General features: G+C 47.0%; 1 protein-coding gene across 1 annotated transcript; it reads left to right on the top strand.

Annotated features, from left to right (window-relative positions):
- Window positions 1-6,433: 6,433 nt before the first annotated feature.
- OXSM (3-oxoacyl-ACP synthase, mitochondrial) lies at window positions 6,434-9,785 on the top strand. The gene is made up of 3 exons (XM_061404679.1): window positions 6,434-6,539; window positions 7,204-8,212; window positions 9,347-9,785. Exons 2-3 carry the CDS (start codon window positions 7,233-7,235, stop codon window positions 9,747-9,749), a joined length of 1,383 nt encoding a protein of 460 aa, XP_061260663.1. The 5' UTR covers window positions 6,434-6,539; window positions 7,204-7,232; the 3' UTR covers window positions 9,750-9,785.
- Window positions 9,786-13,073: the final 3,288 nt, after the last annotated feature.

Below are 13,073 nucleotides of genomic sequence, written 5' to 3'. Positions count from 1 at the left end.
CATATGAGGTTACCATATACTATCTAATAGTCAGGATTTTTTTTAAAGATCTAGAACATCTTTTTTTTTTCCCCCAAATAAAATCTTAAGAGAAAACCTAGTATATATAAAACACCGAAGTGGAGGCACTCTAGGATTGAAGCAGGAATGCATATGTGGTGTGGGGACGAATAGAGTATTAGCAACTCAGCTTTTCCCTTGACAGGTGTTGGTCTTGGGGGTGCTTCTGTGGGAAACATGCAATCGTAGTGTGAAAACCAGTGCTACAAAATTAATGCTATTATAATATCATACAGTCCATAATGTCATAAAAATCCTCATTTCAAGGGTAATTCACTGAGTTATTGTTTATTTTAATTCATCTGAAATTTTACTCCTTCCCAATTACTCTTTACTTTGAGTAACTAAAATCTCTCTAGGATACCATTTATGGAGCTATTAAGGAATTTACTATAAGGGACTTGACTCATTCTTTTCCTTGTCTGCTTCTTCTACTTTCGTAAGGTGAAAATATTTTGATTTTTCAATTTCCTGTAGAAAAATCGAAGATATTAAGCTACTCTTAATCTCTTTATATCCACCACTGCTTCAAACACATAAAAGGATATTCTAGTATTAAATCAGGTTTGAACTTTCCGTTCTTTCACTTGATTTTTTTTTTTTGCTTCAGAGTAATGAATTTCCTTTTAGGATTCCGGCTTTATTAAGAACACCATCTTTAGAAGACAAATGACATATGGTGGCACTATTCTTAGATGAAATAAAGATATGACTCACTAAAATTTCCCTGGGACAGGTTTTGTCATAAAAAATGAAAATGTTGACCTAAATGAAGGCCACTGGCAAGGAGAGGGGTTGAAGCCTTTCAGGAGTATGTGATGATTCACTATTGTATGATCGTATCATGTATATAACCAATTACTATTTATCGAGCACCCACTCTGCAAAGCAGCCTGAGATGAATGACATAAGAAACCTTTAATCTAGTAGGAAGGACAAAATTAATAATAATACCTTATACACAGCCGTTTAGTTGATGAAACAAAAAGAGCCACTGTGAAAAAACCACGGTAAGAAATGTACAAAGTGGCATCTGCATACGCATATGTGTTTATTCATTCATTCCGTAATTCATTCACTCACCAAATAGTTATGCAGTGGCTACTAAAGGTGCTTGCTGTGCTGCACACTGAGGCAGTGGGGATGAGCACGGGCCCGCTGGCTTCACGGGAGTCCCTGTGAGTCGGCTCACTGGTTGGACCAGCAGCAGCATCACCAGGGAATTCATCAGGATGTTCGCAAGCCCCATCTTTTTTTTTATATATATATAATTTTATTTATTTTTGGCTGTGCTGGGTCTTCACTGCTGTGCAGGCTTCTCTCTAGCTGTGGCAAGTGGGGGCTCCTCCCTCACTGTGTGGTGCAGCCTTCTCCTTGCAGCGCTTTTCTTGTTGCAGAGCACGGCTCGAGGGTGCTCGGGTCTCAGCAGTTGCGGCTCATGGGGTCTAGAGCACAAGCTCAGTAGTTGTGGCACACAGGCTGAGTTGCTCGGGGCATGTGCGATCTTCCTGGACCAGGGATTGAACCCCTGTCTCCTGAATTGGCAGTCGGATTCTTTACCACTGAGCCACCTGGGAAGCTCTCAAGCCCCATCTTTACAGGTGAGACCCAGCAATCTGTGCAGTAAGCCTTTCAGGTGCCCAGTAAAGTTTGAGAAGTATTCATTTAGAGGAAGGAAAATTCCACTGTTGTTGAAATTTCATGGAAGAGGAAGAATTTGAACAGAACCCTTAAATTTGGAGGTTAATGGAGTGAGGAAGGGGCGAACATCCCAGCTATGGGAGATCACCATCCCCCCTCCGCCCCCCACCAAATACACACACACTTAAGGACAGCATCCTAGCAATCTCTCCTCCTCGCCATTGCCCTTGTTCAGGCCCCACCAGTCTGCACTCTCTTCCCCAAGGCCATTCCCACACCCTCCAACTCCCCTGCACATACTGCAATGATGCTCTTTCTAAATCACCCCTCTGATCATGTTATTCTTCACTGAGAAGTCTTCCATGGCTACCCCTTGCCCACATGTAACTAAGCAAGACCCTTATAAAGACTCCGGGAACAGACCCCCCCACCCATGTCCTCCGCCTGCCTTCTGTCTGTAGAAAGACTTTAGTCAAAGGGAATCAGTCAAGCAGGACAAAACAATACTTTGGCCATTAAACAAAGTCAAGGACCTTTAGTTCTTTCTCAAGGACTATAGATAATATTCTGAGCCTTGGCCTGTGAGCTGTTTTGCAGATTCTGAAACCCCTACCAGGTGGAGAAGTTAATTGCATGCTGCCCACAAGTGGGTAGACCCCAGACCAGTTGGAACCAGAAGGCTGATGATGCTGACTCCGGATTACCTCTCCACCAGCCATTCAGAAGGACGTCCACAAGCTGACCACGCCCTGATCCTTGAACACCATGATTCCTCACTACGCCTTCTAGGGCAGGACACACAGCCTTGAGGGCATTTGCCAGCTATGACCCCCTTTGCCCGGCCAAGCAATAAAGCTATTTTTGTTTCACTCAGAATCTTGTCTGAGATTTAATCCAGCACTAGTGTACAAAGACCAAATTTTAGCAATTCAGCACACTCTCTACAGTCAAGTGATATCAGGAATTAGGCAAGAAATTTGAATGTAACTGGCTTTGTTCAAGATAAAAAGGAGAAGCAGAGGGCCTGGGGTAGGGAATGAGAGAGTGTACCATTTCCTTCCTAGAGGAATTTAGAGTCAATAAAAGAAGGCTGCAGACCATAGGTTGCAGACTGGGGCTGCCCACATACCACCTCTGACCTACAGGAGTAATCCGAAGTCTTTTGCACAAAACCCAAGACTTGTTCCCATCAGCCCATTCTTCACTCTCAGACTTTCCCTGCTGCTTTGTCCCAACCTCAAATCCAGTGTTGGCCACACTGAACTACTACCAGCATGTGTAGAAGACACCAGGTCTCAGAATTTGTTCTGTTCTGCCCGGCACGATGCCCTTTCCCACCAAGATTACTAGACATTTACGCATCTTCAAGATGCAGTTCAAAGGTCAACTTTTTGGAAGACTTTCTTGACTTTGGAAGGTGGTATTGACCCATAGTATTATATTGTCTCTTTCATATTATTATAATTCTGTTATATTCTTCTATTATAGCACCTGTTTCAGTACTTTGCACATATTTGTCTTCACATGTATTTCATTCTACTAGACAATGAACTTCTTGAAAGCAGGAACCATACCCTATTCATTTTCATACGCCAGTTTCTGGCTCAGGTTAGGCAGAAATGTTGAAGAAAAGAAAGTACAAGCAAAAAGAGAAGCTGAAGTCCATCTAGAAGTTAGCTCAGTTTTGCTGGGTGTTGGTCTGCACCCCGTAGGCCTGTAAATCCTGTACTTACTTCAAGACTGAAAAAAGAGCCCAGAGACATCAATGGTTTAATGGACGGAGGGATCTTACATGTGTGCTGCAGACGGTGGGCAGGTGGGCAGGACCATGGCAGGGGTCTTTGCTTCCGGTGGGAGGGGGCCCACGTTGACATCCGGCTAGCTCATAGGTTACCAGGAGAAGCAAGCAGAGGGGCATACCCCTCACGGGCCCTTCGATGAACTGTCACGTTAGGGGGGGTTCCAATCTAAAGATTAGAACAATCACTGGGGCTGGGGCAAGTATGTAGGAAGGTCAGTCATGTGAACAGATGTAGGTGAAGCAGACTCTAGTTGAGCAGAGCAAGAGAACAGTCATCTTGGGTGGAAATGTTTTAACAGAGAACGGGAACTATACCTCAAAATACAGTTTTGAACCAAATCACAAAAATTTAAGTAAATCTATGGCTGAACAAGAGACTATGGTAAGTGGGGCCATTTTGAAGTTTTTTATTTTAGATAAAATACCAATGTATTTTGGCAAGGAATATGGTACTAAAGGGCTTCCTTGATGACTCAAATAGTAAAAAATCCACCTGCAATGCAGGGAGACCTGGGTTTGATCCCTGGGTTGGGAAGATCCCGAGGAGTAGGGAATGGCAACCCACTCCAGTATGCCTGCCTGGAGAATCCCCATGGACAGAGGAGCCTGGTGGGCTACAGTCCATGGGGTCGCAAAGAGTCAGACACGACTGAGTGACTAAGCACATGTGCACACATGGTACTAAACCATAGACAGCTATTAGAATATCATAAAACTTCTCACCCCTTTCCAGACCAAAGGGAAGATCAGAAGGAGAAATGAAAATGAAATGACTTATCAGTGGCTTTACTTTTCTATAATATTTTAATCAACTTGTCACTTGTTATCCAAGATAATTTTGTGATGTATGAAAGAAAAAAGAACAGCGTGTTAAAACTGTATGTTACATATGAGTTTGGCTTCATAAAATATATTTTAGGTCTTTTCACACTGTGACTCGAAAACTGTATATCAATGAAGAGAGGAGAGAGCAAATTTGGGTACTTCTCACTCATTTAGCTGTATTTTATAACCACATGTTTGTTTTAATTTCTCTTAAAGTAACTCTACTATCATTGAAAGGTTGTACTAAGAAGTGATGGACTAGGCCTTGGATCAAGGATGACTCAAGGTCATATTAGGGAACAATTTTAGAAAAAGTGTATTTCCAGACACATTTAAATCCATTACTAACCAGGAAAAGCTAAGTTTCTCCCAAATCCTCTAGAGCTAGGAAAGACGGCAAAGCACTCTACTTGGGAAAAAAATGCTTCAAGAGACATTGCCCAGAAAGAAACAAATATGCTGACAGGTATATAGTCAACCCTTTATCTAAAGGAGAGAAAAGGACAGGGAATTCAGTGGCAGTCCAGTGGTTAGGTCCCCATGCTTTCATTGCTAAGGGATGAGGGTGCAGATTCAATCCCTAGTTGGAGAACTAAGATCCTGCAAGCTGCCCAGCAGGACAAAAAACTAAAAAAGGAAAAAGGACACAAAACTCACCTGGGACAGCACATGAGCTGTAGTTGTTCAGTCCCTAAGTCAGGTCTGACTCTTTGCCACCCTGTGGACTGCAACACACCAGGCTCCTCTGTCCTTCACTATCTCCCAGAGTTTGCGCAAATGCATGTCCATTGAGTCGATGATTCCATCCAACCATCTCATCCTCTGTCTCCCCCCTTCCCCTTTTGCCTTCAATCTTTCCCAGCATCGGAGTTCTTTCCAATGAGTTTGCTCTTCCATTAAATACTACCTTGCTGACTTCTTGCATTTTAAAAAATACACTCATGTTATTTTTCCCTTGATAAATTCAGTCAGCTCTGAGCAAATAAGTTGCTGAATTTTTCGAAGACTTAGAAATAAATGTCTACATTTTTCTTTGTTCTATTCCTGTCTCCAAGATCTGAAACTACATTGTAAAAGTAAACATAAGTTTATTATTAGAAAGGCTTATTTGAATACTGTAGACAAGATAGGAAACAAAACTAAGCAAAAATAAGGGTGGGAGGAAATTCCCTGGAGGTCCGGTGGGGCTCAGCGCTTCCACTGCGGGTGGTCCTGGGTTCCACCCCTGGAGGGGGAACTAAGATCCCTCAAGTCTCTGCACCGCTGGGAAAAAAAGGTGTGTGTGGGAGGGACATCACCATTACTGTACATACTTTGCAGACACCGCCCCCCCCCCCAAAAAAAATCCCCTTTAAAAAGTAAAACCACAAGCTACGACTTGGATCTTCTAACAAAGTATCAATGGCTTTCCACATTAATAAATAAGTCCATTTTTAGCGACTCCATGGACTGTAGCTGTCCAGACTCCTCTCTGTCCCTGGGATTTCCCAGGCAAGAACACCGGAGTGGGTTGCCCCATTTCCATCTCCAGGGATGGAACCCCGTTGTCTCCTGCACCTGCAAGCCTTTCATTACCACCGAGCCACCCGGGAAGGCCTACATTAATAGTCACACACACAATTATTTTAAGTGGCCGCAGAGCATTTAGATGTACCACAGCTTTGTGCTCCATGGGGTCGCAGAGTCGGACAGGATGTAGCCACTGAACAACAAAACTCACAGCCGACTTCCTGCTGTTGGGCATTTTATTTCGGCCTGTTTTGCTACTACAAACAGCTGTGGGCGATCCAGAAATTACTGGAAAGACACAGGAACGTCTTGAACTCTTCCCTAGGAGTCTAGCAGAATTCTAACGGTGCCCCTTTTCCCCACAACAGAAGACTATTTGGGCATTATTAGGGAAAAAAAAAAAAAATCCCCTCTTGACGGGCTCTCTCCTTGCGTTTCGCCAGCGTTTCAGCTTATCTTGGAGCGGCCGAGGTGGCCTAAAGCCCGGAGCCGAGATCCGCCTCCAGGAAGGTCTGACCTCCGCCAAGGGGACGCGGGGGAAGGGCGCTCGGCCCAGCGGGCGCGCGCGCCCTCGCGTTCATGCGTGCGCGCTCTCGCGGACGTGCCTGTGCGCGTGCGCCAGCGAGCCCGGACGTGCCTGTGCGCGTGCGCATCGCCCGCCGGGCTCTGGGGACCGCGGCTGCGCGGGCCGCACCAGGTGCAGGTAGTGGCCGCTCGCCCCTCTTTGGCTTTCGCGCTCCGGCGCCCCGTCGGGTCGGGGGCGGGTGTGGAGAGCGGCGTGGAGGACCCGGGGCTGCTGTCTGTTCCTCTCTCCACGCCCTCCCCGGGTGTCTGGGGCGGTGCTGGGAGTTGGCCACCGTCCCTTGTCCCCGGCCTCCCCTCGCCCTTGACCTTCGCGGTCGCAGAAATCCTGGTTCTCTCCGTGTTGAGGATCCAAAAAGTCCTCTCACCCCTACTTCGAAGACTACGCCCCGAAATGTGTTTTACTCCGTTAATACCAGAAGCATTAAATGAAATACGGTCTCGGCCATCCTGAAAAAGGATGCTTTCCGCAGCCGTATCAGGCCAGGAGTGCCCGTATGTGTTTCATAGTCAAGTTCTGTTTCTGTGATTCGAATGAATCGTCGTTTCACCCCTTTGTCTTCGAATATCTTAGGGTAATTGGAGTCTGAAAAGGGCTGCGTCCAAACAGTGGTTCGATAATAAGTATAAATTAAAATGAAGTAACGTTATTTTTCCCTAAGTTTCCTTAACAGCTCACAACCGAACGCCTGAAAACCACACCCTGGATGTTGTTTTCTTAGACCTTTTAAGGTGTTCTAAACCACAGTGAATATACCTGTTGGGCGTGTTGTGTTCTGTTCCAGGAAAGGTGCTGAGCCTCTGAATTTCAACCATGCTGTCCGACGGCTTGCAAATTTTCCTAAGGATTACCAAATGTCATCTGATACATGCAAGATCATGCCAGCGATTAGTAAATGAAAGGCGGTTTTTGGCAACCGCACCAGCACCGGGATTGCGTCGGCGGGTCGTCATCACTGGCATCGGTTTAGTGACCCCTCTTGGCGTTGGAACTCAGCTGGTGTGGGACCGCCTTGTCCGGGGAGAGAGTGGAATCGTCTCCCTGGTTGGCGACGAGTACCAGAGCATCCCTTGCAGCGTTGCTGCTTACGTGCCAAGAGGTTGTGATGAAGGGCAGTTCAACGAGCAAAACTTTGTGCCCAAGTCAGATACCAAGTCCATGTCTCCTCCCACGGTGATGGCCATCGCTGCCGCTGAGTTAGCCTTAAAAGATGCTGGCTGGCACCCTCAATCAGAAGCTGACCAGGCAGCTACAGGCGTCGCAATCGGCATGGGAATGGTTCCTCTCGAAGTGATTTCCGAAACCGCTTTGACGTTTCAGACCAAAGGTTACAGTAAAGTCAGCCCATTCTTCGTCCCTAAGATTCTGGTCAACATGGCATCAGGCCAAGTCAGCATCCGCCATAAGCTTAAGGGCCCCAACCACGCGGTCTCCACGGCCTGCACCACCGGAGCTCATGCGGTGGGAGACTCGTTCAGGTTCGTAGCCCACGGAGATGCGGACGTGATGGTGGCCGGCGGGACGGACTCTTGCATCAGCCCCCTGTCCCTTGCTGGGTTCGCCAGAGCCCGGGCTCTGAGCACAAACACGGATCCGAAGTCCGCCTGTCGACCGTTTCACCCCCAGAGGGACGGGTTTGTAATGGGAGAAGGCGCGGCAGTGCTGGTCTTGGAAGAACACAGGCATGCGCTCCGCAGAGGGGCCCGGGTCTATGCAGAGATTGTGGGCTACGGACTCTCCGGGGATGCCGGCCACATAACCGCCCCCGACCCTGGAGGAGAGGGTGCCTTCAGGTAAAGACTGCTCGTTTGTTCCCGTTTCTTCAGCTAAGACTGTTGGAGGCTCAACTTAGGGGAAATGGTAGTATCTGGCCTTGGTGTTTAGTTGCTGGTACTGGAAATGTCAAGCGTAGCAGCCAGCTGGATGAGGAGATGGTCGAAGCCCTTCATCACACTTCAGATTATACCCTTATATTTCCTTCTCTTAAGGAAATCGAGGCACCCAGAACTGAAAAAAGTGTTAACATCCATGAGATTTTCAAAGGTTTTCCCAGAGAAATGTTTTATTTATTTTTTTGAAATATTTTATTTTAAAATTTGTCTGTTTGGAGGTTTGGCTTTGTACTTCTTCATTCACTTAGAATTCTTATGGCCTGAATAAGAAGGTCTTGAAAGATATTTGAAGCATTAAGATAATGGCACATTTTTGTGTGGATTTTTTTTTTTTAGATTATTGGGAAATATGCAAAGTTTTACATTTAAATGTGAAAGAAAAAATTAAATCATAGTTATAAATCTTTTCTCCTTATTTTAACTCTGTATGCATACCCCACTGATAAGAAATTCCCCGAAGAAAAATTATTCTGAGGCTGAGTCTACATGGCTTTTTCCTCCAGGAAAAAAGGACAGTTCAAATAAAATGGAAATATGTTTTATTAGAGATTATAAAATCCATAGGCTTATATGTTTATGTCACAGTGATGAATCAGTCCAGGGTACTGGGGGTGCCTTGGTATTCCCATGCAGATGGCATTCTAGTGCACATGGTAATCCAAGATGCTGTTCTGTTATGGGAACGAAAAGGGTTCTTTTCATCCAGTGTACTTGGATATTTCTGTAGCCATTATCTGTAGTCCTACGGACAATGAGTGTGTGTTCAGTCGCTCAGTCATGTCTTACTCTTTGTGACCCCATGGACTGTAGCCCTCCAGGCTCCTCTGTCCATGGGGATTCTCTAGGCAAGAATACTGAAGTGGGTTGCCATTTCCTTCTCCAGGGCATCTTCCCAACCCAGGGATTGAACCCATGTCTTCTGCGTTGGCTGGTGGGTTCTTTACCACTGAACCACTGGAGAAGCCCACAGATGATGGGCTTGTTAAAATGAAGCGTTGTTCTGATGAGTTCAACTGCTTTTTCCTTATTTATTAGATGCATGGCCGCTGCTGTGAAAGATGCAGGCATCCAACCTGAAGAGGTATCCTACATCAATGCACATGCTACTTCCACGCCTTTGGGAGATGCTGCTGAAAACAAAGCCATCAAACAGCTTTTCAAAGACCACGCACACGCCCTTGCGGTCTCCTCCACCAAGGGAGCCACGGGGCACCTCCTGGGGGCTGCCGGGGCGGCTGAGGCCGCCTTTACTGCCCTGGCTTGTTACCATCGGAAACTGCCGCCTACTCTAAACCTGGACTGCACAGAGCCGCACTTTGATCTCAATTACGTGCCACTCAAGGCACAGGAATGGAAAGCTGAGAACAGACGAATTGCACTCACCAATTCCTTTGGTTTCGGCGGTACTAATGCAACACTTTGTATTGCTGGCATGTAGGACAAATCACTTGTAATTAAATATTGATGTTTTTAACTGTTGTAAACTTCATTGAGAAATAATACATTTATATAAATGCATATTTTTGTATAATGATACCCAGGCACCCTTTATTCTTGTCTGGGTTTCTCAGCCTTGGCACCGTGGATGTTTTGTGCAGGGTACTTCTTTGCTGGGGAAAGGGGAGCTGTCCTGTACATCATACGATGCTTTACAGCTTCCGCGTCCCCGCTCCCTAGATTCCAGTGACCCCTCCTTCCCCAGCGGTGACAACCAAAAATATCTCGGCACTGCCACGGGTTTCCTGGGAGGCCGGGGGCACAGAAGTGAGATGCTAACGGGCCGCGTGTGTTCCCTTCCCGCTGGCCTTTGCTGTAGCACTTTATCGCCTATGTGCCCATCTCCAGCCATATTCGTGCACTGAGCCTCAGTCGTAATTCTCACTGGCACACAGTTCGTCCAGTTGATGTTTATTAGGAGCCAGCTGCGGATGCGGTTTTGTGTACTGGCCACCAAGGATAGTGTGGAAAGACTGGGAGATCTAGAAAGACACCAGCACTGAATGTCAATACATGTAACCTGAGAATCGGGCAGGAGGGAAAGTCAGGTCTGGTGGAAATCAGGTCACAAAATTCACTTTTAAAAATAATATTGTTCTTCTTTCATATGTATTATAAATTATATATATTATATATTTTGTTCTTTCATATACATTTTATATATATATATACTTTATTTATTTATTTGGCTGCAATGGGTCTTCGTTACAGCATGTGAGATCTTAGCCGCAGCATGCGGGATCTAGTTCCCTGAGCAGGGGTTGAACCTCGGCCCCCTGTATTGGGAGCATAGTGTCTTAGCCACTGGACCACCAGGGAAGTCCCAGAACCTTTTAAGTTTTGTTAAAGCACTGAGAGTAGTTGGAAGCCATTGAATGTTTGGAGTGTTATGATGGTTCTGTAAGCTGTCAAGCTGGCCAGGCTGAAATAGGAATACATTTCCCAGAATTCACTTTCCCTTATGTTTGGTCAGGGCTGGCCCTGAGAGATTCTTGTAGGCAATTTGCAAGGTGCAGGGGAAACAGCAATGATTTTGTAGCTCACATGGGTTGTGGCTTTGCTGGCTGACAACCTTGTGCTGACGCGGTGGCCAAGCCTATAAATTGAGGCATAATTTACATGCAGTAAATTGCACCCATTTCAAGTGTACAGTCAAATAAGTTTGATAAAAAGTTCCACTTGTGGAACTGCCACCTCAATCAGAATATAGGGCGTTTCCAGGAATTCCCTGGTGGTCCAGTTGTTAGGACCCCACACTTCAGCTGCACAGGGCGCGGGTTCCATCCCTGGTTGGGGAAACAAGATTCTGCAAGCCATGCAGCACAGCCCAAAACAATAAAGAGAATCCTGAGGATTTAAGATAAAAGCGCATAGAGCATTTCCATCACTCTAAAAATCTCCCTGTGCCCCTTCGCAGTCGGTCGCCCTACCTCCAGAAGAGCTTACTATCACTGTAGATAAGATTTGCCTTTTCTAGAATTTTATGTAAGTGTACTCCTATAGAATGATGCTCCTTGGTTCCTAACTGCGCATGTCTCGTGGCTGCTATGCTGCACCCCTTGTACCGCAGGCGTCTACTCCCAGCTGGTTTATGGGGCAGCCCTTTCTGCAGGAATATTCCCAAGAGGACAGTCAGTGGGATCAGCAGCAGCCCCTGGCCCTGCATCTGTTTCTGGCGCACCCTGGTCAGGATCCACCCTCTCCCTAAGCCACTGTTCTTTCTAAATTCCCCTCGCCCTCAGCCATTCTCTTGGCAGGACTTGGCGGCTTGCCTGGTGGCTCAAACCTTTACTCCTGGAAGCCAGCCCTTGGCAGTCCCACCACACAGCTTTCTCAGACAACAGTTGCTGCGGGGTCAGAGAGCCCTGGCATCAGGAAGCCTGGGGGCACCAGGAGGTACCAAGTGGACCACTGGGGTTGCATCCTTGTCTCCCCGTCCCACTGTGAAGAAGCATCGCCTCTCATAGCTGGTCGGGGTCAAATCCCACAGCCAGTATGCTGCCTTTCTTGTCCCTGGGGCACTGGGAGGCCAGAGTGTCCTGGCTCTAATAATACACTGGCTGTGTGCCCTGGCCAGAGAGTGTGTCTCCTTTGGAGATCAGAGCTTTAACCCTGCAGAGCTCAGGGTGGCAAGGATGGAAAGCATGCACTTCCTCATCCTGATTAGATCAGTGGGACTGATGGTGAGTGGGTCACTCCTATTCCCCATGCCCCTTTCTGTACCCAGGTGTTTTTCTTACTGGGGACTTAGCCCCATACAGAATTCCTCATCACTCAGTTGATAAAGAATCTACCTGCAATACAGGAGACCCAGGTTTGATTCCTGGGCTGGGAAGGTCCCCTGTAGAAGGAAACGGCAACCCACTCCAGTATTGTTGCCTATAGAATCCCATGGACAGAGGAGCCTGGTGGGCTACAGTCCATGGGGTCCCAAGAGTCGGACACGAGTTAGCAACTAAAGAGAGAGAGAGAAGTCTTTGATTTAAGCATACGCTGCATCCTGAGGCTGGGCGCCACATCCCTTCGGGAGCTGCCTCTAAGCTGGTGATCCAGGGTCCCTTTGGAAGGCAGTCTGGCCTTCTGGGAGGCCGGCTGCTTCTGCGGGGCAGGGTGTGTCGCACAACCCAGGGGTCCCATGCCCTTGGCCTCTGCCCACAGCCTGTCTTTGCTGCAAAGCAGGGCCCCTGCTCAGTGTCGGAGGAGGTCGTCAGGAGGATGCAAATCACAGAGGTGACCAGATTTCCTTGCCAATTGTGCCATAATGAACTCTCATCAGATCTTCATCCGTGGCCATTTTAAAGTCCTTCTGTCATTTACGGACATTTGTCATGCTCTGATGCTTTTGCAAAAGTGTTCCTTTAAGAAGAATCTTGAAGCGTTTCTTCAAGGTTTGTGGAAAAGTATAGCTTTCCAAAGGGCTTCCCTGATAGCTCAGATGGTAAAGAATCCGCCTGCATTGCAGGAGACACCAGTTCAATTTCTGGGTCGGGAAGATGCCCTGGAGTAGGGATAGGCTACCCATTCCAATATTCTTGAACTTCCCTTATGGCTCAGCTGGTAAAGAATCTGCCTGCAGTGCAGGATACCTGGGTTTGATCCCTGGGTTGGGAAGATCCCCTGGAGAAGGGAAAGGCTACCCACTCCAGTATTCTGGCCTGGAGAATTCCATGGACTGTATAGTCCATGGGGTCCTAAAGAGTAGGACACCACTGAGCGACTTTCACTTTCACTTCACGTCATAGCTTTCTGAGAACTAAGATCACAC

This window comes from Bos javanicus, chromosome 27, assembly GCF_032452875.1.
Source record: "Bos javanicus breed banteng chromosome 27, ARS-OSU_banteng_1.0, whole genome shotgun sequence".
NCBI classification, from domain to species: domain Eukaryota; kingdom Metazoa; phylum Chordata; class Mammalia; order Artiodactyla; family Bovidae; genus Bos; species Bos javanicus.
Note: the sequence above shows the minus strand (reverse complement) of the source record. Positions and strands in the feature narration are given on the sequence as shown.

Excerpts from the sequence above, each read along its gene's own strand:
- OXSM (XM_061404679.1), top strand. The coding sequence starts at position 7,233 with ATGCTGTCCGACGGCTTGCAAATTTTCCTAAGGATTACCAAATGTCAT. Across the intron at positions 8,213-9,346 it reads GGAGGAGAGGGTGCCTTCAG|ATGCATGGCCGCTGCTGTGA; the intron begins GTAAAGACTGCT and ends CTTATTTATTAG.